This window comes from Haliaeetus albicilla, chromosome W, assembly GCF_947461875.1.
Source record: "Haliaeetus albicilla chromosome W, bHalAlb1.1, whole genome shotgun sequence".
Classification (NCBI taxonomy): Eukaryota; Metazoa; Chordata; class Aves; order Accipitriformes; family Accipitridae; genus Haliaeetus; species Haliaeetus albicilla.
In genome coordinates, this window is record NC_091515.1 from 2,901,273 (window position 1) to 2,927,913 (window position 26,641).

At 45.3% G+C, this 26,641-nt stretch overlaps 1 protein-coding gene across 2 annotated transcripts; it reads right to left on the minus strand.

The window, feature by feature from the left end:
* Positions 1–114: 114 nt before the first annotated feature.
* On the minus strand, positions 115–26,588 carry LOC104325629 (tetraspanin-36-like). Of its 2 annotated transcripts, none has more exons than XM_069775013.1 (7): positions 25,794–26,588; positions 4,828–5,019; positions 3,895–3,969; positions 3,411–3,506; positions 2,677–2,829; positions 1,979–2,062; positions 115–1,634 (listed from the first exon to the last, which is right to left on the minus strand). In XM_069775013.1, the coding sequence occupies exons 1-7, from the start codon at positions 25,848–25,850 to the stop codon at positions 1,548–1,550; spliced, it is 744 nt and encodes a 247-aa protein (XP_069631114.1). In that variant the 5' UTR covers positions 25,851–26,588; the 3' UTR covers positions 115–1,547. The 2 variants fall into 2 exon arrangements, with proteins under 2 accessions (XP_069631114.1, XP_069631113.1); XM_069775012.1 differs by lacking the exon at positions 25,794–26,588 and adding an exon at positions 19,019–19,171.
* Between the last annotated feature and the right edge of the window lie 53 nt (positions 26,589–26,641).

Consider the following 26,641-nt stretch of genomic DNA (forward strand, 5'->3'; position numbering starts at 1 on the left):
AAGAGAAGACAAAGCCCTCAAAAAAAAAATTAAGCCACTTTTCAACATATACATGTACTGGTATGTCTCCTATAGAACATCATCATCACCCACTGCTTCTTTTCTCGGGGGGGGGGGGGGGCAGAACCCGACCATAAATAAACAGCTTACACTTACCCCAAACTCATTTTTTTCTAATTAGCTACAGATATAAACATTTATTGCTAAGGATAGACTGCTTATCTCTCTGAAGAAAAAATACGCAAAAATTCTGTTGCTTTTCCCCAATTCTCTAATAAAGAATAGCTCGTAGTTCCCTCCCTCCCTCCCCAACTCTAAAAACAACCCCAAAACCCCTAAAGAACTGAGAAACAGATTAACATCCAAATGAGTTAAAGAAGGACCATTTTTAAAGCAGTGATGCAATCCAAGAAGTGACCGCGTTCAACAGACCTTTAAGGAGAACGGAAAAACGAGCAAACAAGGAGTCCAGACAATAGGTTATTGAAATTGCTCGGTACAAGAAGGCATCACCTTAATATTTTTAGCAGTGAAAAGCGGTCAGACCTTCAGTGGCACAGGGACGGCTGCACTAACCCCTCCAGCAGTCCTGTCTACACAACCACACCGAGCCAACGTGTCCTGTGACTCCCATCTTCCAGCCTGTATTCATCTCAGAAACTCTCGCAACCTCTACATTAAACACAGAGACATAGCCTGTCTTTGTGTAGACAAACCATAAAAGCATCAGTAAAAGGAGGAAAAAGAAAATTTGAAAAGCCCTGCTTCATAAGCAATTCTTAATGTCAAAAAATAATAATTAAAAGAAAGACAAAAAACCCAAGCCAAAGAGAGATGTCCCGAGCCCAAAAAGCTCAAAACACACATCCCCTCCTAACCTGGAATTGTTCACATTTGCTAGCTGCTTCAGAAAAACAACTCAAATGTCTGTTCTAGACTTTAAACATGGGGTTGTCTTGCACTAACCACCTCTGCAGCAAACTGAATTATAACATATGACCATAAAAAGGAGTGAAAAAAAATGCAGAAACACTATCAGATATAGAGAAAACTTATTCTAACTCCCCATGCTTATGAAGAATATTTAAACATGGCATTCAAAAGTTTCTTTTGCTGTTTAACCATGCCATGGGAATCATCTGATGTTTGTGCAGACAGCTGAAACCCCTCCTGTGGTCTCAATCAGTTTAGTGACTAAAAATAACATTTCTTCTGCATGTTTCAAGGGGAAAGACCTGCAGAACTAAGATTCTTTCTGGAGTCTATTACACCATCTGGTGCTATCTAAAGTCGCAAATCCAACTGTACAACAACCTTACAGAAAGCTGTGGTATGTAAGATCAGGGTACGTTACTTCAGATCACTGAATACTGAAATTGTCATTTCACATCACCTGCAAGAAACTTTCCCAAATCAATACACAGTGTTCTTTCTGTTTCATATACACAAAATATTTAGCACGAAGGTCATAAATTGTCCTTTAGCGTTCATCTTTACAAGTCTATTTTATCATCAGGAAGCAAAAGAAAAGTGATCTTTGCATTTTATTAAGCAAACACCCCTGAGTAAAGAGGCTGATATCCACGGTCTTCTCTTTTGCAAGTAAGCACACAGACACTCAGCATGCCGAAGAACTGAAAAAGAGAGAGGGCACAAGAGATTTAGTTTTGCTGTATTTTTTGTTTCAGTCATCAAACTCAACACCTATATGTTAATTAGGCTTCATTATAGCAAGGACATTCCTTCCATATTAAAAACCACTTAGAAAATACATCTACAGAAAGTGATTTTTTTTCCTCTCCCCTTATCGTCAGGCAGATGGAGTGAGCTGGAAAATAACAAGTGAGGAACAGAGGACTAGGTCTACTTCAGAGCCAGAAAAAGGCTGTAGGCTAATAGGACATGGTAGAAGAAAAAGCCCTGAGATCAAAGGGCAAACAGTATTATTTTCCATGAGGGAAGAAATAGAAACATTTACCTTTACAATGGCAAACCCCAGGATTACAAGCATGGCATAGCTGATAACACTCTGCAGCCCAGACTCCAGCTCCTCTGCACAGCCCTGCCAAGGAAGAGGTAGGTGAAAATAAGTTAAAAGACATTAACTTGGCTGGACTTTTTTTTCTTTTTTTTTCTCCCCAACCCTTCAAAGGAAGCAGGACCTTGTAAGGCCTGTCTAACCAACCACTGCGGACCTGAGAACTTCCATTCTTGTCTTCCAGACCTGATGGCTTCTCGTTCTCCTCTTGCTTGAGGAGAGGCACTGACAAACTGCAATTCACTGACATTTTCTGCTTCTCAATCTCCTCCAGCTCAGGTCACTTAAAGAAGTGCCCAAAACTCAGAGCCAGGAAGATCAGCAATGGTATCTATAAAAGTCAACTTATGGGCTTGTGCCCCAGACTGAAGAACCTGCTATGCAGTTCTCCAGATTCAGCATGGTCAATCCTACAAGAGTCTCTTTCCCTACCCCAGATTTGTTTGAACAACTATGTGCCCGTAGCTAGTGCTGGGGCCTTGTCACTTTGCTTCTGTAGCAACGTGAAATGGAGGAAATCGCTGAAAAGAATTGGATTAAGTTATCCCTAAACCCTGCCTGAAGCGCTTTTCCTCGTTGGTTCTGGCTGGTTGAGAATGATCATGGCCCAACTGTGCAACTGTGCCCTTTATCCTCACCCGTGTATTGAGTTCCTGTAGCTGATCCAGATGGCCCGTGCAGTTCTTCATATCTTGCCTGCAGCAGCTCAGAGGGACACTGTTGTTACCGGTGGAATTAAACCACTGCGTGGTTGTCCAGTCACTGTAGTTCTTTACCCCACAACAATGAAGCTGCCAAACACAGGACAGTTACAGGGATGTATGAATATATACAAACATGAATGCTGGTGTTGAGTTAAACCTCTCCTAGGCATACTGGGCAAGAGCTGCCCTCAGTATGCAGCAGATTCACAAGCAGCAGTACTTCAGGAAAACAGCAGTAGATATAATAGATCATCCTCCCTTCATACATTATTACCTCCTTATTGGTTTATTCTTTGTGAAAAATCTAATATTAAAGTGACAGGTTGCAGGATAGAGTCTTCTGTCATCTTTTTATTTTATGATAGAGGATTCTCAGCAGCAGCAGTTATTCACATGTACTTGTTTGGTCTGATGCAAAGGCCACTCACGTCAACAAGGTCATTCATTTACATGAACTTCACACCAGGAGCCTGAAAAGGCCAACTCTGCAATGTGGGGAGCACCCTCAATTGCCTTGGAGATTCAGATGCTAAACACTGCTGCAGAGCCAAGTTTCAGGATATGACCATACTGACCCTCCTCCCCAGCCTTCCCAGCCCAAGTTCCTTGTTTAGGACCCCACTGTTCTTTTCTAAATAATTCTCAGGACAATTTAAAAGTTTTCTTACCTGCTCTTGCAAGTAATCCACAACAGCAGACTCCGGATTTTTCCCATCATACTTCTCAAAGACTGAGTGCATTGTGCCTTGCACATCAGTTTTTACCTATGTAGAGAGGGAAAAAAAACCCACCATATTGTTTTAACATGAGAGCTAAGAATTTTATCTAGTGGAAACTAGATAGTGGAAAAGATCTGTATCCCAACTAAGTCAGGGGAAAAAAAATTTAAAAAAATAAAAAGCAAGCGATGTTTTAGATAAAATGCAGGTAGCACTTAACCAGAATCACATTCCTGGATAGAAGCTTGCCTCCCCTGATGGAAGAGCCCTCCTTTGTGAGCATCAACAACTGTTTAATTCAACTTAGAGATTGTTGCGATGCCTGCCAGGTACTTCATGTATTCAAGAAAACTGGATATATTGGAATGCTCTAACAATGCAAGATCTATTCTTTATTTTTAGGTTAGTACAGAGATGCTAATTCTTCACTTACCTTTTCCCTGTAAACAAATCCCAGGACAAAAGCAGATACTTCTGCAATAAAGATAACCAGGATAATGGCCAAGAACTGAAATTAAAAAAGAGAGACTTTAAGGAAGAATTCCACAGCATTTGAATTCAATTGCACACTACCCATCACATTAATTTATAGTCATAAGTTATCATTATCTGTTGTTGCCTCTCCAATCAAAATAGTTTCCAGAAAATAAATTAGAATAGGACATCACTGTGCTTGGCTGGGACTATGACTGTGGTTCCACAGAATCTGTGCCCAATGTAGGCAGTCTCCTGAACACTGCCATGATGTGATCTGTGTGAAGAGCCTACGAAACACTTCACAAGGCAGCTGTCGAACAGGACACTGCACAAATAAACCAGAAACTGAGTTAGGTATGTTGTGCACTGCTTGCTGAGCTCATACTGCCTTCAAGGCATGAGCTACGGGCCTGAAGTTACTCAGCTTGAACCTTTCCAGGTTTTTAAAAATCATTCTAGAAGAAGTGCAGGCATACTTTCAGGATTCAGAGAACTAAAGTCAACAGAAAAATACTTTTTTTTTTTTTTTTATTTAACTTGCTTTGGAAATTCACATCTCCTCCTGTTCCCTCACCATCACTCTTCTTCTCAAAACTGACTAGTCTCCACACCTATCTCCAGGAAGCTAGCTGAGGCAGAGCCGTGAAACTGCCCATGGGTATTTGTCTGTACAAGGCAGTGCAACTAATAATTTAGCCTGCACCTCACTCACCATCAGTCAGTGCCTCACAGCAGCACGTAACTCCCACGAAGGAGCAGTGCTTCAGCGGTATATTTCAGAATAATCTTTTACTTTCTGTTCTGTGTGTCCTGAGAAGGTCTAGTGTAGCACTTCCCATACCATGCAACAGGGTGAAGAATAGGACATGCAAGAATGTGCAGCACTCACCACCCCTAGACCAACTCGAGACTCCCGGAAGGTGGCACAGCAGCCGATCAACCCGATGATGAACATTACCACAGCGACGCAAATAATGATCACGGCTGGCAATAGAGCATACTTGTCCTGCAGAAAGTTGTCGTAGCTCTTGTAGGTGTTAATGACATATGCCCCAACATAGCTGAGACCTGCTGCTGCTGCCTGAAATGCAATAAAGTTATTAGCAGTTATTTATTCACCCTCTACCCAGGAAAGTAAATACAGACCTTTTTGTAACAGTGCAATTAACATTTCCACTTCAGAAGTAATGACTACAGTATGCAAAGATCTAGGAGAAAAAAATGCTGCATCTGAAACTAGCTACCCATTCAAACTTTAACGCAGAAGGGAGAATTAATTTCCCATGAATCACTCTTCTACTTATGAAGCACCACTTTAGCCAAGCTAAAACACGAGTCTATTAACATGCATCAGTCAGTGTCTCTGCAGAGAGCCAAGCTCACAATTCCTACCCAAGATCACCTACATCCTGCATTTGGAGGAATCAGCTTTTAAGATGATCGCTACAGGGGTGGGCTGTTGGTTTTGAGCTTCTTTTTTTTTTTCTGAGAAAAACTCATCCTTTCCACTCTCGCAACACCATTAACCACTAAGACAGCTATAAATGTTCTTGTTTTCAGCAAAACACAGTCCTTCCTTTTTCTGGAGGAAACACATTTCTGCAACCTGTAAAATAAACTCTCCTCCAAAAGGATATTTTGCCGATTGAAGCCAACATACAGTGCACCAGTGACAGCTGCCCAACTAGCAGCCCTACAGACCGAAGGCTTTTATCTGCAGAACGGAGTACAGCCCTGGAAATAACACGGAAAGACTCAGCAATGCCCTGCCAATACCTCACCAATGGCATAAAAAAATTCTCTCAAGAGTTACAACAGCTCATCCACCCTCTATAATCCTGCAGCACAAGATGACACCTGTAAAAATGAAGCACCATCCATACTCACATTCTGGAAACTCGAGGGAAACCAGTCTATTTGTTTTCAATAGGCTACAACTGGATTTCATCATGCACCTTACAAGCGGTTCATTACTTGCCCCAGTGCTGCATGTCTTAATTAAATCAAACACGCCTCACACTGGAGCTAGGACTTGCTAATTCCTTTACCTTGTTTGGCCCCTTCCCCTCCAGCCAGGTCTGGTGCCTGCCCTTCAATTACCTCCACATCCTTCATTTCAGACAGCTCTCAGCCCACACCGCTCTCACATTCCTGGACGCTGCCTGTGCCTCAAAATTACTGGGATCAGATGCACCAAGTGATGAAACCAGGATCAAATTAACCCTTAGAGACATTTAGCACACATTGTGCAAGATCCTGCTGTGCTGGAGGCTCAGATATGGCAGGTCCTCTGCAAAGTGAGGTATCAGGAAAAGGAATAGGATCACCAATTCTCAAGCGTTTTTTTTTCTTCTCCACATGCACTGGGTTTTCAGACAGTGCTAATGATTAAAGCAGTTCCTAAAACTTCCTTTAACTTTTCCTCTCGTTAAGGAAAAATCTCTTTCCCGTTTCTCTGTCTGCAGGCATACAGCAACCAGGGCTTCTTCCTCCCACTCCTTTTTAGGGATGCAGGGAAAGGATGAGACCACTTTAGCTCAAAGGGCACCATTGCCTTCTCACTTCACCACCGTGAGCAACCTCACTCCTTCCTCCTCCAACACTATGCTCTTGTGCTGAAAGCGGGACAGGAAAAGTCCCTGGAGCGGTAGTAGCACTAAAGGTGGGGCTGGGGACACTGCACATCCATCCTGCCTTGCCTTCAACTGCACAAAAAGAGCAAGGCATATGACTCAAAAAGTGCATCCCATATTTCTGGCCTGGAGAGCGGGATACACGCGCGACTGTCCACCTATTCTCCGTTCTGGAATGGCATCACCTGGGCAAGGGCAGCCATGGAGAAGGAAGCAACACTCCTCAGCTAACTATCTATCATTGTGGAGAAAACTTGATGATGGGATTTGCTCAATGTATGCTTTATTTCTAACATTTTAGGACTATCAAGCACCGTGATTGGCCATGTTGGCCCCAAACCCAGTGAAAACAATGCAGATTCAAGACAGGGGATGCAGGGCTTTTATTAATCACAGAAATGCTCTGCTCAGCTTCGCCAGCACCAGCTCAGAAAGCAGCTCATGCAGTTCCTAAAAGGGTTCAGAGTTTGGCCCCTGCTCCCATGGAAGCCGTGGAAAACATCCTAGTGACCACAGCAGGAACAGCAGGATGCTCTGGGTTGACTTAAAAACTTCTCCCTACTTCTGCATGGCAAAAAATATTACACGAATAATGCCACAGTTACTGTCAGAGTTGTCCCATCCTGACTGTAACCCCTGGCTGTATTTGTTGCTGGGGTTTGAAGCCCTCCTGGTAAACATGGGTATGGCTGGAAAGTAATGGTATTCTAATTTCTCAGGTTTTGGGGAAATTTCAGGCAGGTGCACCACGACTCTACAGCATGCACCAAGTCATAATCCTCCACCATGAATACAGATACAACATGGCGATGCTCCCAGCCACCATGCTTGTACCCCAAAAATCACCTCATCCTTGGTCCCTCTGCTGCTGCCATCACTGCAAACCTAACACAGAGCTGAGATATGGCTTTAAAAATTCCAGGCTAGAGAAAGTACTCCCAGGTAGTCACCCCAAACCAAAGGTGGAGCCGGCCACTAGCAACACAAAGCCTCCTGCACGTGCACTTTTAAACCAGGCGCTTGCATCTGGGCACAGCCACTAATGAGAATGTTTTTCCTGAGGCAATCAGCCTTTGGTGCAGCTCAGGACCCAGGTTGGGATGTCCCACTGCAGTTGTCATCAACCACTGAGTGCCCACAGCCCCAAGAGAAAACCAGAAGGACTGCAAGACCCTCAGAAAGGATCATGATAGAGGAAGGCAGCCCCTGGGGAAATGGAACGGGGATGACTTTACTGCAGGAAAGGCAGAACAGGCCGAATAACTGGGGTACAAAAAGGCATAAACCATGTTTTTGGCAAGTAAATGAGTCATCTGCATTCAGCAGCAATGTCATGTCTAACACATGCACAATGAAACAGCCTTGTGACTTAGTTAATGTGTAAAAGTTAATGGGCAAAGTGCAAAGTTAATTGTCATATTCAGAGGATGCAAAGCCCTGCTCTTTTGCGTAACTCTAGTCCCAGCCTTTACAGTAGTTCTGTACTTCTAAAGACAGTCTGCTTCACAACTTAATCTTCCTATAGGATGTTTTACACAAAAGAATCCCCCAGTATTTCCATTATCCTTCTGCAAGCGATTTAGACAATAGGCACATTCTTCATCTCTCATCCATACTTTATGCCTAGTTTTCTCCGTATTTTCAATGTGCTCAACACACAATGCAAAGGAAGCACACATAGGAAATGCTGAAGACGGACCAGCTGTGGGAAACTAAGAAAAACCTTGTTGCTAGTAAAGGGCTACCACAAATTTAAAAAAAAAATAAAAAAAATTGTTAAGCCAATTCACAGAAGTCCCATAAAGCCAGGACTAACAAAGCTCCACGACAGTTAGCCAACATCAGAGGGTCCAGTGTTGAGTTCAAGGAGATTCTTGCCCAAACTTTATCAATGCAAATATAGACCAGCACTTTCACAGTAGGTTTTATTGTGAAATTCAGATTTTGTCTGGGTTCTGGTCAGAGATGAAACACAGCCAGCAAGAGGTCTATTATAATTTCCAAACTTCTGCTTCCAAGCAGAAAAAGGAAGTGTAATGAGGTAAAAATAAGAGACTTTGGGTAAAGATCTGGCTTAAAGGAAGTTCACATTTTTCCCCCCAAACTGAGATACAGCCACAACTTCACCCGTGGTTTTTAATTCAAAGTGAAGGTTTTGAAGCCTGAAGAGCAGGGTCACTCAGGAGTGGAAGGCATTTCAGCTAACAATCTGTTCCCTGTTTTATTTTTGCAGATGAGTCCCAGGGCCAAACTTCAAAAGCGAAGATGAAAAATATTTCGGAACATAAACCTGAGCTCTCCCCTTAAGCCTTCCCAGTACGTTAGGCAAATTCAAAATCTGGTGGAGGGATTTTACCCCCAGCATTGCAAAACCTTCAGCCCATTCCTAGATCTAAGATGAAACTTCTCTAGAAGTACAACAAGAAATGTCCTTTGCACTGCTGAAGATAGACCTTAAGTCAAAAGTGTAAAGTATGCCTGATTAAACAGCTTCTGTTGGAAAAAAAAAAGAATTTTCACAAATACAAAGGCCAGTTTAAGTAATTACTTTTGGTGAGGAAGAGATCAAATAATTCCTTCTCCATGATTAGTCAAACACTTTCTCAAACACATCTAAAATTATATACAAGGCTGCCAGGATTATTCCAAGAAATTCACACTAGAAATTGTTATTGTTCTTTACAATTTTTTTTCTCTCCTGCTTGGAAGTTTTCTTTCAGAAGAATTCAGTGCAAAATAGGATCACGCGATGCACAGAGAGGCTTGGCCCAATGTGGCTGGCAGAAACCCCAGCACTGGCAGCCAAGGAGTGATGCAAGGCTGATACGGGAGAACCAGTTCACCTGGTCCGTGGGGCTGCATCATTGCCTGCACCTGGCTATGGTCCACCAGCAAGCACTGTACTTCTGGCAAGCAGAACATCATCCTAACCTTAACCCTTCCTCCCCAAACATCCCCAGCTGACTCACCGGGGCCCCAGGAAACACTGCTGGTATTTCTTTACAACGCTGATGATGCACATAAAACAAGCTGAAGAGATGAGGCAAACGGAAATTTTGCAAGAAAACCCCTTTTCACAGCTGAGCGACACAGCTGCAACTGTCCCTGCCGTCTCACCCACCACAGCTTGCATCATTCAAGGACCTAAGCAAGAATTACTTGCTTTTTTTATATCCTGTGCCTCTGACAGAAAGCAGAGATTTTAAATTGTTTGAGTGTGAACAATAAACTCCTTGTTGGGGTTGAGCAAAAAGAAAGCAAAGCTGTAACAACTGGCTTTTCCTAGGCTGATGTTTGGGCAGGACCTGGGCAGGGTTGCTCACCAAGCTGACTTCACCCACCTCTTCCATACTTAGCCCAGCCAGCTGAGCCAGGGAGGCAGGTATAGAGTGGTGCTCTGCTGCAGGAACATATATAACAAGCTGGAACTCTCTCCAGCCACATAATGCACACACAGCACTGTGATATTCAGTCTTGCCCGGGAAACAGGAGGGGATAGGACTGGATGGCTATAAGGAGCCCTAGCTGTCTCACTGATGCAGAACAGGACAGCTGTTGAAAAAGAGTAGAAATTTTTTTTTTAAAAGTACAGCAAGATTTTTACCTTGTGTTCCACCATCAGAAGAGGAATTTTTTTTATATGCTGATGACCATGAGCCCCTGCCCTTCTAGAGATACTTATGGCCATGCAAATACTTCATGACACTTTATCAGTGTCACAGCCATAGAAGGGCCCCCTTAAACTTCCCTCTATACCACTGCTCTGAGAAAGAGAAAAAAAAAAAATTACAAAGTTTGCATCTGTCAGTCAAGCAGAACAGATACTTTTCTACTGTTCCTTCTTTGTTTTAGTAAGTTGACCTTACATGATGGCTGGGAACAGAGGTTTGTGTTCGTTTGCATTTATCAGCATAGGCTTCTTCGTCCCCCACAAAACCTAAATAAAATACAGTAAAGGAGCCAACCTACTAGCTATTAAATTAAAAGGCAGTGTTTGTTGGTTTGAGGTTTTCTGGGGCTTTTTTTGAAAGTTTATCCCAGACTCTTCCAGTTTCAGAGTGTTGATTTGATCATTTGGTCTGTTAATATGAACCAGTATAGGATTTTCTTTTTAAAAGGCTGGTCAGTTAAATACAGAGTAATAAAGCTATAGTGTTAAAAGGAAAAGCTGTAAGAACAGGGTAAATTGCAAATTCACCAAACAAGTGTGTTCAGCCACATGCATCTTCTACACAGTAAAAGAACTGAGATAATGACACTTAAAAAAAAGGCATTTCTCCCACATCAGTTCTCAGACAAGACCTTCCCAGGGCCAGCACTAATATCTACCACAGCACAAAACTTGGACTGATTGGACTTTTCCCCCATATTGTTAACTTTTTATGGGCAAAGAAAGATAGGGTAAATAATACAATTTAAGGAGTAATAGTAGTTGCTTTCTGCAGCAAAATACTACAAATACATACTGGAAGAACTATTAATATCTACGCAAACCCTTTCTGAACCATTTCCTTCTAGTTCTTTGTTAGACAGTCAGCTCACAGAGGTGTTTTAGTTAATTTTAAGGCTTGAAAACCACTTTTTTCACCAATATCTTTGCGTAGCAGTGATTTAAGTCAGAGCGCCTCACCCAATACAATACCTGATGCTGTTTTGCCCTCACATCAAACAACTACATTCACTCAGATGCTTATCACCTTTTCAGTAATTTTAATTTGCCAGAGGACAGATTAGGATATCATCTTCACTTACTAGTTTACAAAGCGTTTGCCACTACCGCGCTGTCCCCATGCCCCCCATACCTAGAATCAAGCTCCAACAACACTGATCTCAATTACAGCTGCACACACCCCCATTAACACAGAAGACACTCCTTATCTTTGGGGTTTTTTTGTGTACAAAAACGGTTTTTGATTTACCTTGATAGGTAAATCCTCTGCTCAGAAGGGTTTGCACAACATTTCCTCCATAAACAATTTATTTGATTACCCAACAGCCACCATGCACAGCAAGGGCAATTACTCTTTCTGGCTCCCTTGCTGCTTTATTGTACTATAAGTTTTATTCTTCCCATTTGCCACCAGATTTTCAAGTCCTCCCTAGCTTCTTCATTACTCCATTTCCAGGGAGTCAACAGGTTTTCTAGTGACTTCAGGAGAAAACAAAGGCACTGAGCACTTCCACAAAAGCCTTCTTCATTTTATGCGTGCTTTAACAACTTCACAGCTCCTGTTTTAAACTCCACTTAGTCCGTACAGACCACGCAGCTCCCCAGACCTAGCAGTCTCCCTTGGCTCAAGGCAGAGCTCTTTTTTCCCATCACTTAGGGTAACCCTAGCTCAGCACTTCCCATCCTACTTACACAGATTCCTCTCCCTTTTCCTGTCCCAGGTTTAAAACTCTGCCCGCTGGGAGGGACCTCCTGGCTTCGGCTACTGTTTCCTACCCTGCTTATGGTATTCATTTCTCTGAATGATAAATCAATTAATTGCTCCACTTGCATGATCTGGCTTCATCCAGGACAGCATGTGACCCTCCACCTGTGGTACAGAGGAGCAGGCAGGCTCCAGCATGCCCATCAGATGGCTGTGCAGGCAACAACTGCTACGGAGGGGACGTACCCACCATCTGCTGCAGCTCCCGGTCACACATAGCTCACAGCCACCACCGGACAGGCTGGCCATGCACCGGTGAGGTATGAGGTCACAGAAGCACAGAAAGGTTGGGGTGGGAAGGAACCTCTGAAGGTCATCCGGGCCAACCCCCTGTTCAAGCAGGGCCACCTAGAGCTGGTTGCCCAGGACCGCGTCCAGGTGGCTTCTGAGTATCTCCAAGGATGGAGACTCCAACACCTTTCTGTGCAGCCTGTGCCAGCACCCCGTCATCCTCACGACGAAAAAATGTTTCCTGATGTTCACAGGGAACCTCCTGTGTTTCAGTTTGTGCCCATTGCCTCTGTTCCTGCCACTGGGCACCAGTGAGAAGAGCCTGGCTCCGTCCTCTTGGCAGCCTCCTTCAGGTATTTATGTATATCAATAAGATCCCTCCTGAGTCTTCTTTTCTCCAGGATGAAGAGTCCCAGCTCTCTCAGCCTTTGCTCACAGGAGAGATGCTCCAGTCCCTTCATCATCATCATCACCCTCTCTCTATTATGTCCGTGTCTCTTCTACTGGGGAACCCAGCACTGGACCCAGCACTCCAGACATGGCCTCACCAGTGCTGAGCGGAGGGAAAGGACCACCTCCCTCCACCTGCTGGCAATGCTCCTCCTGATGCAGCCCAGGGTACCCTCTACGTTCTTGCAGCAGGGGCACGTCACTGGCTCACGGTCAGCTTGGTGCCCATCAGGACCTCCAGGGCCTTTTCTGGGAAGCTGCTTTCCAGGACACACACAGCTCTGCTCTGCTTCCCACTGTCCTACAGGTCCTTTAGTTTCTGAGGCCTTGGAAGCCCATAGCTTCAACTCTTTCTCCACTTTTTTCTACTGGAAAAAAAAAGTAATTAGCAATTTAAAAACCTAGCGCACACATTTCTGTGTTCCCTCAGACTCTCAAGTTGTGAAAACATTGATTTGCAAAATAATAAAAATACTGAACTCAGCAAGTTGGCTCTGGGTTGGACCAAAAAGCAGCAAAGCTGCGAACCCCTACCAAATTGTCCTCAATTGCCAGCAGCACCAGGAGAGACATACCACTGATCTTGTGCCAGTCACTAGCCACAATTTTAACACCTTTAAACCACGGTCACCTCATGTGAGGTACAGAGGTGGGACCTAACCAACAAAACTGTACTGAGCCTACTTACACAAAGCCACGGGAGACTCTTCAAAGTACATTATATCTAAATATTCAGCTGCAATGTACAACTACGGGGCATGTTTCAGCTAGCCTTCAAAACACACCGCAGGGCTGCTTGGTGGGTATGGTGGGAAGCGCTTGCTTTTTCCTTTTCTCCCTCAAATGAAAACAATAAGCAGCAGCCAAAAGGTTCTGAAAACCTGTGGCGCTCTTTCAGGGAAAAAAAGAAAACCTACACCAGCATCTACTTGCAGTTTTTATGTGCTGCAAACCCACACACTCAAGAAGTGATTCTGGTTTTAGTGGGTTTGTTTTCAAATTATATTAAATAAATGTTTTTCTTAGAGTTGTCCAAGCATGTCGTCTTCTGTTTCCCAAGCCTAACTCCAAGGTTATTTTCCCATCCCTAAATGCCAGCATGTATCCTATGAAGTGTAAGTAGTGGGATGTCCTTGCAGAGACACTGCACACCAGTGCAAAGCAAGGAATCCTGCCCCAAATCCTCTGACTTCTAATGCTTAAACCTCTGCCTTGGGGTCAGTGTGCTGCTGCTGACCACAATTGCAGAACATCACACACCTCTGAGGACAACAGGACCACTATTAGGAGAAAGCAGCACCATCCTTTTCACTCTTATTCTCACCACATACAGAGAGTGCAGGGCAAGAGCTTGCTGTGAGTGTAACTTCAGCTGAGCATGGATGGATTTATCAGCCGCTGCCAAGCTGTTTTGGCTCTGAATGTCCAGCTCAGACACAAAACACCCTCTAGTTCAATATTTGCCTTCAGAACAACCTTAGTTTCTTAAGAAGCTGTTTCTGGCTCAGCCACCAGATCCTGCAACTAAACTGAATAGCAAAGTGCACCTAAAACACAGTGGAGCTAATCCTACATCCTGGGGAAACTTCTTGGAGCTGGTAACGGGGCAGATGCCTCTATAATCTGCCCTGACATATTGCTTGTCACCCAGCTGAAAGGGAAGGAACATGGGGAGCAAGGCCGCATGGTTGTTGTGTGCTTCTTCCTGTGAAGAAAAATGCAGGTTGGGATTCTCCTGCTGCAAAGGGATCCTGCCAGCTCCATGGTAAAGCAAATGCAGCTTGGTAGTGCAACACTTTGGGGGAAAACGAAGGAAATGCCCAGTTTATATACCAACTACAGGAAAGAGCCGCTTTCTATTCCCCCTGCATGAAGTATCCTCCAGCTCTGAACTTCTTGCAAAGGGGTAGAAAAATGGGACCTCTCGAGCAGCTGTAATTATCAGAGGCACTTCTACAACATCAGACCTCTGGTTTCAGAGACCTGCAAACAGTGTGACTTGCGAAGAGACCAAAGTGTGTTTAGGACCAGACCCATAGCCTGGCCATCTAACAGGAGCATTTTCACAGCCTCAGGGACTACTGGGGACAGTCAGACTAAGGTTGTTCCCCAGAAGCAGACAGGAAAGCGTGAAGTTTCTTGCACTGTGTCTGCATCGCCATCTGAACACCTCCCATTTCCTGACCACACAGCACTGGCATCTCAGTTTTAATTTTGTCCATGAGGCCCCTACGCATATGGCAGAGCGCATTTTCCTGAAAGTCAGTTAAATTCTGCTTCCTCATTTTGGGCAGAGTACTTTAAAATAAGGAGTAACTTTACCCTTTCAAGGCAAAAGAGGATCACGCAAAGTGCCAAGTCCGGTACCAAGCCCTGGCATCAGCCCCCTCCAGTGACCTCTCCAGTTCACGCAGCTGGTTTTCCCCCCACAGTTCAGCAACAAGTTCACAGGAGTGCTGGAAACAAACCCACCACTCCCACCCAACACTCCTTATGCTGGGTCAAGATGTCCCCCAGCCCTCCCCAGCTCATCGCCCCATCCCAGGGGGTTCAGGGAGCCCCAGCCAGTACCACCAGAGGGGCAGAAACAAGGAGCCCATAGGGAAACCTGTCCTGAGCCCTTTCAGAAAGGGATGAATGACCACAGCTTTACTCGCTGGATGTGCTAAAAAAAATTAAAAAAATAAAGCTCTTGGTTAAGCAGCTTTTTCCACCACGGACGCTGCTGTGAGTCAGACTGACCCCATGGCCCATCAGCATCATTTCCCTGACCCGGAGCAGGGAGGAGAGCTTCCACAGCTCTTCTATCTTCCTGTCAAGTATCACATAGAGCATTAAAAGCCAGCAGAGCTGCCTATACCTCACTGTCACGCACAGTGGGCAGCTACAGACAGGATTAAGGATTTGCTTAAGAACAGATGGAGGAAAGGTGAGAAACAGGTCACAGGGCTACTGACACCCAGACCTCTAAGGACTCTTTGGAGAATACCTCCATCCTTAAAAATAAATGTGTTTCCAGCACCAATAATCTCCAGCATAACCTTTGCTATTCACTACATTTTTAATCCCATTGAGGGATTCAAAATTCTCCTCCTCATTGGGTTTTATTTTTTAAGTATCCCGATTTCTCTCTGACTGAGGCTTCAGAGCAAGCATTCCCAAACCACCCATCACTGGCATGAGTGATTTCAAACCATTCACAGATGCAGGAACTTTGCCAAACCCTGCCATAGACCAGTGCTGGGATCACTCTCCTGGGCTTCTCCTCCTTGGACAGTACTGTTGCTGTCAGCAGATCAAATTCTGCCCTCTGCAATTCACCAGTCCTGCTAAAACTACCCAGGCAATAACTTGCCCAACAGCAGAGAATAGCATAAAGGTAAGTGAAGCAAGGCTGGGGATATGCCCACCTCTGATAAAAAGTGAATGGGAAACCTGGGCAAACAGGATTTTCACTGCAGCAACACTTAAGGTAGCCTTCTAGTGATGACCTCCCCAGGACTCCTGGTGAATGCCAAACCCTCTCTGGAAGCAGAGGTCTGTTTAGTGACAACAAAGCTGAAAAAAGTGAGCAGGTACAAGCTGCTAATGGCTGAATTCAGCAGCACAGCTCTGGGATTAAAGAAGGGAGCTTAGGAAAAAAGCAACCCTCAGATCACGTTATACAGAAATATCAGAAGATTAAACTTAAATCTACTTTTAAGATTCCCAGTTCCTTCCCTTGGACCAGCAGGTGAATCCCAGCATTTCACCTCCCTCCTTCAAGGAGCATCATCACATCCCACCCACCCAAGTCCCCTCACAAGACATCACCAAGAAGATCAGAGTCTCCTCCAACCCTCAATATCCCTCTTTTAGGTGGCCAGAGTTAAACCAGCATCCCCAGTCTTCACCTAGAACAGGCCAACACCCACTTACCAAAATAACCACACACTTGGACCTAATTAGTAGGTGCTAAAAAGCAAAATTGGAGGTGGACAGATCTCCCACAGCTTAAAGCACCACCCTTGGTAACTGTAGTTAAAGAGCTTCAATCAGTGCCTTATTTGCGGGGGTTATGCACACCTACGCCTCCTCCACTCCCCCCCCCCCCCCCCAGCAGAATGACCCACAGATATGATCGTGAGCCTGGTGGGTAAGAGAGAAGTTGCTTTTTCACCTCATTTAGGAAGCCATTGTTTGTTATTCTGAAAAATCTGTCTGTCTTCACTCCTGCACTCTGATAACAATCAGAGATCCAAAAGAGGATTTATTGCCTTTTTAGGACATCTCTAAGCAATAACCTTTATCAAAGCACCATTAACTGCACCAGCTGCTGAATATGCAGGTGGTGAATTATTTTCCATAATCATTTCCAAGCTGGGCAAGGTTTGCAGCATGCAATGCCTGAGCACGAATTACTCCTTAGAGAAGGACTAATGTCTTTGCAAATCTTATGTTTTGATAATGATCTGGAGCCTTGTACTAGTAGAGCCCCAGCTGTTAGAAATGTTCTGAAAGAGCATAAAAGAGTCGGTTCCTCCTTCCCCACCCTCCTAAAACCTGAATTCCAGGTTCTGCAGTTCTGCTGCAGGAATGCAATTACCACACATAATGGTGGTGGCAGCGTCTAAATGCCACAAGGTTTGGGGCTGCATTGCTCTTCCTAGGACAAAAAAAAACCCAAAAGGCTGGTTTGGGTTACCCCACATTCAGAGGCTACAGACATGCAGAAGGATAATTACTGATGGTCCATGGATCCAGATGACCTACTAGCTTCAATCACAATTAGAGAGTTCTCCTACAGCAGAAGAAAAGGTACCAGAGACGTCTGGTACCAGAGACCAGGACATAAGGCTGTTGTTTAATTTTCAAAAAGCTAAGCAACAATGCTAATCTGAGGTACATCTGAGCTGAAGCTCAGGGGATTTCCACATACAAACAGTGCGATGCTCCAATGTTTCTCCACAGGTATTTCAAAAAATCACAAAACAAGCATACACGGTGAGATCACATTACTTGACGCGCAGCAGTAAACACAGCCTCCTGCGCTGTTCAGGCTAGCGATATGAGAGTTACCTGGAACACACGCAGCAATAAATTGTGCTCAGCCCCTATAAAGGAGGCACGGGACTGGAAGGGGACAAGCTCCTCACTACAACCAGCAGCAAGTCCCATATTTACAAAACAGGGCATGACACCCCACGAGACCTCAAGGTTTAATTCAAGCAGTTTTCAATTATTCCCCCCCCCTCCAGCTTCTCTCTTTGGGAGACCTCTGGTTTTTCTCTTTAAATCTTCCTTGCTTTAGAAAAGTCCTCTGCCTTCCCCATTATCCAGTCCTGCTCGGCCAGGCGATGGGGAAAGAGCAGAGCCTGGGGGGCTGCTGCTGTGCTGAGCCTTAACCCGGGCTGCGCAGCTCCCAACCCTTGCTCTCGGGCTACCACCAGCACATTGAAAGCATCCTTTGCAAAACACTCTTTTGAAAATACTCAAGTGCTACAAAACAGATATGAACGCCTGAACCACGCTGCTGATACAGATGAGGTTTAACTGGGCCCCTTCTCTCAGAGCATGTGAGTCCTTGGATGATGACAGGGGGGTTACGCAAACTTCCCCACACAGGGGAAAAGCCCGAGACTGGTTACAAGAATAATCACTGCCTCTTCTGAGCGGCCACCTAACCCAGGCCCTGCTGTCACTGTCATCAGGCTGCTGTGCCACAAGCCTCCAACGCCGAGCCCCCCAAACCAAAAAGTACACAACCCCACCCTCATTTTTTTGATTGCTTGTAAATAATTATTGAGGAAGTGATTTGGAAAGGCGTAATTATACCAAAACATAATTGGAACAAAGTTCTCAGCCATTTTCCTCCCCCAAACACTCCTCACCCCAAACTGGGAGGGCAGCCCCTGCGTAATACCCTCATCCTGCTGCAGCCAAACAGCTCCATTTGTTTCCAGTCACAAAATTAGCTTGTAGATTGCTTTAATGACACACCTTTAAAAACACTACTAAAAAACCTACTACATTAAAAACACCCTGCAAAAACCCTCAAACTCAACACCTTTTTTTGTCAGAAACTTAAAACCCCAAATCTTCCTGTTCTTTAAAAATATATATGGAGGGTTTCCTATAGAAATTAGTAAGTCACCTGCACACTGGTAAACTAAATTCCCGATTAACTCTGGAAACCCCGTTAACCAGAACACAGTCACGTCCCACGACACCGTCTCCTTCTGCCAGATCTCTTCGTCACATCCAACACCCGGGACCACAACCCCCACATAAACCAGCCGGGTCCGGGTCCCCCTGTTCCGCACCCCCGTGTCCCAGCATCCCGTGGCAGTACCCAGAAAGCGAGGCTCAGTAGCAGCAGGACGGTCTTGGAGGTGATCACGCCGCAGTCCATCGCGTAGGACGGAGGGAGCAGGTCTGGGACTCCCGAGCAGGGACCGGCTTTGGGTCCCGCGTGGGGCCGCCCCCGGGCCCGCCCCGCAGCGCAGCCCGCCCCGTCTCTCCCCACCCACGGGGATGCGGTCAGTGTTTCCCCGTGGCCAACGAGGCAGTTTTCCAAGCGAGGGGGTTGGGGAGCGCTGGGAACAAATGTCAAAGCAAATTATTGTTGACTTCAACGTGGGGTTTTTTGTTTGTTTGTTTGTTTTTTTACTTCTGTAACTTTCAAGCTTAGTTAAACTGAGCTTTTGTGAAAAGCTCTCACTGCAGCTAAAAGGTTTTCATCAAATCTGCCTTCCGGGACTGTGAACACGCAGCAGCGTGCCTCCCTTCATCGAGCACTTCTCAGCCTTTTTGGTTTGGCACCGTGTCACGCCAACCTTTTCAATGGCATGCACCAGGAATAGCAGGAATACAGCTACGACGTGGGTTTGGACACTCAACTGTGTGTCCTAACCACTGAAATGTGAGTCTGAGCAGCCACAGGGAGAGGGATTTGAATTTGGTGACTGCAGAGGGCATGAAAACATTGCTTTATTTCCCTCAGCCAAGCCTCGTGCTTTTAAAAACAAGCTGAAGGTGCAGGGCCGGCAGCCAGGGATTTGTTTTGCAAAGAAGACCTCTGGCAGCCTGAACTGAGCTGAACCCAACTCCGCTGCGCTGCAGGATGCAGCTGGAACAAGTTTCCCGACTTTGCCCCTTCCCAGCAAAACCAGATGTGAGCCAGTTTCCTTCAGGGGATATGGATTTTGGAGGGGTTGTGCTGAAGGAGCTCTCCAGCGGGAAATCATGGAAAGGGAGATTATGGACAGTCTCTGCCCGCGGCCCATGAATTGAAGCCGCAGCTGCTTTGAAAGGCAGCAGAAGGGCTTGTGCTGCCGGCTGCCAAAATCACAGAAGTCCCCACACAGAAAGTGGGGTGAAGCTGACTTCCAAAATTAAATTCCTTTAGGAGTAAAGATCAGCACAAAGTCAGACCTTGATGACTGCTGACGGAGCTCCTCCTGCCAGCAAGCCTGTGTTTGCCATGATAATTTCTATTACAGCAATAAATGTGAACAGAGTGTGTAATTGTGGAGTATTTCTTCATTTTAAAAAAAGCAGCACTTTCACTTTCCCTTGCAGTGTGGCAGGCTGAGGTGTTAATAAAGAAAGGAAATTGCCTGGAAACCATTTATCTTCATAATTTTGTAGGAATGACTGGTAATCTGGGGGAAATATTTTGAATAAGAATGAAAGGGCAAATTCTAAAGTTTCATTTGAAATGAAAAGGAATAAAAAAAAAACACACCAAAGAAACCATCTTGCCAGCCAAACCCTATCTTTCTTTGATATCAAAAGATTGTTTCCACTTTTGTCGCTTGTTAGTTTTCTCTTTAAAAAATAAAAGTAGTTTCACAATGAGAATGAAATAGTGTCCTTAATCAAAATGTTACCAGCTGTATGCTGTTTCTTTCAAAGCAAAATGTTATTAAAATCTACAACGGCCGATTTTTTATTAAAGGTGGCCTAGAAAGTAACTTGCCAGAACAAGGATGTGCCTGTGGAGACAGCCGTATCCCAACCGCCTCAGACAGCCCCGGTTATGACATTCCACACCATTCACCACCAAATTAGTCTTAAAATCAAGAGATTCCTGTTGAACACAGGATTTTAAAAAAGCACTAAGCTGGCAATTTCACAGTCAACTTTGGAAATGAATGGGGAAAAAAGGAAATTAAAAGTATCTAACACAATAACAGAAGGATAGCCTAAAAGGAGGCTTGGTTTACAGAGCTGCTCTCTGACTTTGGACCTTTTGCCCTGGATGAATTGGGTGGGTTGGTTTGGTTTAAGTCTGAATTTGGTTAGGAAATATGTTGGGAAAACAACAGGTTTCCCACTCATTTATTTATTGTATGTTTTGCAACATGCAAGCTCAACAGTTTGCACTGGAAGCCGTAACATTTAGTAGGAAAAGGATCTTTACTTTTTGCCTTATCTACCAGGTATCAACCATGTAAAGATAAAAATTCCCCTCTGCACATCAGACCATGTGTCTGGAAATAGCTCTCTTGAGTTTTCTTCCTGCTAGACTAAACAACTTGTCAGCTCTGGTATTTTCCAGAACTGATTCTCTCCCATTAAGCCCCATTTTTCTTGAAGCGCCTAAAAAAGGGTAGCATGTTCCCCGAGGGTTTACCTGTGCTGAAGAAGACGCCGAACGCCTCTGGCTTCTCCTGCAGTGCTGTGGCGTTGCTGACCCACTTACAGCTTGTGATCATCTATTGCTGCAGATCTATTTCTGCTGAAGGAACCACTTCCAAGCCAGCTGTTCCCCATCCGCTTCTCCTGATTATTCCTGCTCGGGTGGGTGACCTTGTCCTTTCTGCGCCACATCTGATTTTTCAGCCCTTTCCTCCAAATCCTCAAGGTCATTTGGAAACTCAGTCCTAGCCCTTGCCACCTCCACGTGCTCTCCAGATTTAAATTCCCTATTCTCTCCTCCAGGTGATTACTGAAATTAAAACACATGAGAGGTGGGTGCAGAAGCCCAGGTGACAGCAAACCACAGGTGACTGTCCCTGGGCTGGGGATCGCTCCCGACGGACAGTGGGGTACGGGGAGGTGTTAAAAGCCTTATCATATGATATTTATTGCTTCTTTCCCCACAAGGCCTGTTAGCCATCACTGAAGGAAATGAGATTAAAGTGAAACCATTTGTCCTTGACAAATCTACACTGGCTGGTATTCATCTCCCTATTTTCTTCTTAGTTGCTTACAAATGATTTCCCAATTACTTAGTCCATGGTCTCTTTGATGTTGTTTTTCAGGAACTGAAGTTAATTGGCCTGTAATTTCCAAGCCCTTCCTTTTTTTTTTTTTAAATGGAGCCTATATTCTCCCTTTCTCAGCCTGCCAGGACCTCGCCGCCCTCCCAAAACCCCCATTGCAAACAGCTCTGAGATGGCTGGAAACACTTTTTAAGTCCTCTAGGATCAAGTCCATCACACAAAGTTCATTTGAGAACCATCAGTTTACAAAACCTCAGCGTAACCTGTCCTTTCCGCATTCTCCCACTGATTCTAAGCCTTTATCCCTCCTTTCTGCTGTGCCAGCTGCCGATTGTGCCAGACGTTTTGGTGACCATTGGTAGAATGGGGTCAGAAAATCAGTCTCTGGTGGTTGGCATGTGAGGATGACGCAGAAGCACTTTTCATAGTACATGATCTTATTTCTCAGAATGGTTTGGATCTCTTGAAAATACCGATGTAAAAATAACAGGAAGGAAAGTTTACAGTCAGCAGAGAGAGCTTTTTAGCTAAAAACACTGACAAAATCTTTAATGGAGATCACAAAATTAGCAAAAAGTGAAGTTTGAAAAACTCAAATACTTTCAGTTGCTCTTTAAACACTCCAGCTGGGTTACACACTCAGTTCTTGTCGCAGTCATGAAAAAACATGTTTCCCAGAAACAAATACTCACATTTTCTCATTTTTACAGGAGGGAAATTGTTCCCGTATGGAGTTTAATTAGGAAGGCAAGGACTCTATATGGCCTTCCATCCCACACCAGCAGAGAGCCTGCCACAGCAGCTGTATTCACTGGAGCATTCATGTGTGAGGGTTCGCAGTTTAGACCTTGCCATAGTGCTAGACATAGAATTTTGATTTCTACCATGCTTCAGTACTCTGCTGAGCAGGTACTATAGATAACGCTGCACTGACCCCAAAGCTCTGACTGCAGCTATTTCAAGCCTCACGCTCTGCTCCATTGACCCTGATTTGATCCCACCACTGGTCTTACCCCACTTGCTGACCTGGTGACTGAGGACAGCCAGGTAGGACATAGGTGATGAAACCCTGAAAGATGCCTGGTTAGCTTTTCTGTGGTAGTTACAAGATACAGCTAAAGCAGCTCAAAGATGTTTTAGTCTCTGGATCCCAGCTGCAGCAGTGAAAGGCTGGCACTTAAAATCAGACGAGGCTCCAGGGCTGTGTCCAGCACAGGACTTAAAACCAGTAGCTCTAGAGGGACAGGAATACTGGCAGCACTGGGTACTAGCAAGCCCGGGCACAAGGACAGAGTCTTCTCAGTGAAACCTGGAACATGCAGGGAGGAGAAGGAGGAGAAGTTTGCTGAGTGGAGCACTGGTGGGTCGGCTCTTGGGGCAGGGAGGTAGGGAAGGACCACAGGCAGCTTTTGAGAAATAAGTGCAGTTTTAATGGCTCGATCCACAAAACTGTGTAAATCTCCTGGCAGGGCAGCCCTAAGACACACTGACCATGTTCATGATGATCTTCTCATGCTGGGATTATTCACCCCTCCTTCACGCTGTGTTCCCTTTTTGTGGTTAAACTCTGCTCTTTCAAGGTTGAGAGGAAGAAAGGAGAAAAACATTTTCTCTACTTGCCTGTGGGCGTGGAGGGAAGAGAGCAGCTGATCATGTCTCCCACTCCCTTCCGCTGTGCAGGTCAGGCGTAAAAAAGAGCAGTTGTCTGATGGCGCCTGGCTCAGACATGGTTGGGGAAGGGCTCTTATCTTTGCACTTCTACATTTAAACCACAACGACCAAGCACGACCTGTGTACACAGCTGACACCACAAGCCAAGGCCAAACGTAAACCTGTCCCATCAGCTGCCTCCTTTCTTCACTCAGAAAGTTTGCAGATCTCTTTTCAGGTCCTAATATTTGAACGCTAACCAGCTACTCCTGGGCTCCAACTCAAAATTTCTCAGCCCTCACAGGAAGCTCAGAGTTGATTAAACGTTAAGAATTACTCATCTCCAAACGATGTGCCAACACTAGAAGCTTGCATCTTGCTGCCATGCAATTCCATGGGGAGATACACGGCCGCAACAGAAACACATGCTTATTACAGATAAACCTCAAGAATCCTGATAGTCAGCACTGCCTACAGCTGCACAATGAAACATCTGCAGGACTTTTAGGCTGCAGAACTTAGTACCAGCACGAATTCAAGTTAATCATGAAGGTGAGAGATGAGAGCCAAGATGTGAGGCTACTTTCTCAGGGGAAACCGCACAGCTGGGGCTCTGCACCAGGACACATGGTGCCGGCTGGCAGGTACCGGCTGTGACACATGGCTGAACGAAGGCTTTATTTTTAACTTGTATTTTTAACATACATTAGTATAAGTTCTGAGCTCTGCTACTTATGCGAGGGATGTCTCATTGGAGGCATGTTTGTGTGACTCTCCTATCCCTATTCCTGACTCAGCCAGTCATGTGGATCTGAGCAAACAGCAAATCCTTCAAAAAATGAGTAAAAGTACCCAAAAGACACAAAAACCAGGAGTCATGATTTCCCTAAGCAAGTATTTTGAAGATTGCCTGAAGGTGCTGGCAGGAAGGATTAGAAGGGAGCATGACCAGAGGAACCTGAGATGGCCTGGAGCGTGACCGGTGAGGAAACCCTGGGGGAATTCAGAACCAGAGAGGAACTGGCAACTTCTCAGAGCCCTAGCCTGGGAAGCCCAGGGCATCTGCAGGGAGAGAAGGACTTTTGATCCTGTAGAAGGAAGGGACTTCGTGTGCCCAAGTGCTGCCTCATGCAGTCACCACAGTCCCACACAAAGGGAACAGGCAGCCACTGCAGGAAAAGTTTTGTCTTTTATGAGGGGTGGGGATGACTTTGGTTCCCTTAAATCAAGTTTATTTTTCTTCTAGAGGAAGAAGTAAAAGGTTTCTTTTGTACAAAGAAAAGGGGGAATTGTTCATCAGTTGATATCAATCACTTCCTAGAAGAGCAGAAAGGGCCTACTGTCCTTGCCGGATTTTCCCACCACAGATTTTGCTCTTGAAAAATGGCTCTGGTTTGCCGAGTTGCTCTAACTCATCACGTGGTACTGTCCTACCCCCCACTCATTCCCAGCCCTTCCTTCATGCTGACGTTAGCGTTATTGCAGCTGAGCCAAGGCAGATCAAGCCCAAGGAGACACATCATCCTGTTATTAGGGTTTAGCTACATGAACTGTATCTTTGTGCTGATCTGTCTGGACAGGAAGAGAAGGGAGAGATGACTCCATCCCTTTGTGTGGCTGGCTGCACTTCGCTTAAAGCAGTTTGAAATGTTGGCCCACATCTAAAGCTCTGACTTCTGTGCAGTTGTTGACACCTGAGTCTCAAATGGGGCTTTCTGCTGGCTGTTCCTTAGAGAGAGGTTTCAGGAAAGAGCATCCAAACCAGCAAACCCAGGACAGACCATATGCTACATATATCCTATAGATATTGCCCCAGTGAGGAAACCTGGAGAACAATGCGGTGACCAGGATCCCCTTTGGCATGTAATTTAAGGAGAATCTGTTCTTTCATCTAACGTTAAATAAGATTTCAGATGGAAGTGCTGCACATTTGTATACAGTCTATATTTTTTGTTACACACAAAACTGATCTGTGGTTTTGTGTAAATGTTAAGAGTAAGGCAACATTCCCCATTAAACACCCCATAAAATACCTGGCAAAACTATTAACATACGAAGAAATTCAGCCCTCTCAACACTTAAATATGAGTGTTTTCAGGGGGGAAAACCACAGTTCTCTGCTGTGAAGCTGTTTGCCTCTCCCAAACATCTCAAAGACTAAATCACAATAGGATGATAGCATAAGTCTCTACTGAAATAAACTCAAGAATTCCAGTTCAAGGACTTCCGCGGTGGCATAACACATACCCCAGCGCGTAAATCCTGTGTATCATACGGCTTGCTTTGATCGTGCAAGGATCCCATCACTGGTACCTACAGTAATTGCAGTGCTGATTTCAGTTGGATGAGAAGCTTTACAGTCAGCTTTAAACATTGACCTTTCTTCTGTTGGATCATTTTTATAATTTATCAGCCAAGTCCTAATTATCTGCAAGAAAGCAAGGTTGTTGGCAGTTATCAGTGTTCCTGGGCTTCATAGCTTCACCAACAGCTTTTTCCTGTGACTTTTTTTGTGGGCGATGAACTTGAAGCAATCACTGATCCACAGCCAATGTTTTATTCCCCATTTTCCTCCAGCCTGGGGAAGCTCCGGAGCCTGTCCATTAGCAGGAGGTCTCTACGAGGGGCCTGCTCGTCGTGACCAGGGAGCTGATGCTGTGGGGTTCACACATTTACCATCAACCTGGGGACACATTCTCACCATTAAACTCGTTCTTCCTTTTATGCGCTTATTAACTCAAAACGTTTTCACTCTTGTACCCATCCGTGCCAGCCGCTGCTCCCACCAGACGCCACCAGCACTTCCCAGCGAGGTAACGTTACACTAACGAGGGGCACCAGGGCCTGGGCTCTGTAGGGCCCTGACTGATCCACGGCAAGGACGGGGCCCTGTACGCTCTACCACCCTCGAAGGACCTGCGACCTCACAGCTCGGCGCCCACACGGCGCCTGCGGCCCGGGAGCGGTGGCACAGCGTGTGCGGGCGGGGTACCGGGCCCGGGCCCAGATCCGCCTCACGCCGCCATTACGGCCCCGCCGCCTCCCCTCAGCCCGCCCGGCCGACTGCGCATGCGCAGGCTCGCGCCCTTCCCTCC

Bases quoted from the DNA above. Each gene is read 5' to 3' on its own strand.
- LOC104325629 (XM_069775012.1), bottom strand. From the start codon at position 19,078: ATGGACTGCGGCGTGATCACCTCCAAGACCGTCCTGCTGCTACTGAGC. The intron at 3,507-3,894 runs GTAAGTGAAGAA...CTCTCTACATAG, and splicing joins GATTTGTTTACAGGGAAAAG to GTAAAAACTGATGTGCAAGG. The intron at 2,063-2,676 runs GTGAGGATAAAG...CTTCCTTGGCAG, and splicing joins TACAGGAACTCAATACACGG to GGCTGTGCAGAGGAGCTGGA.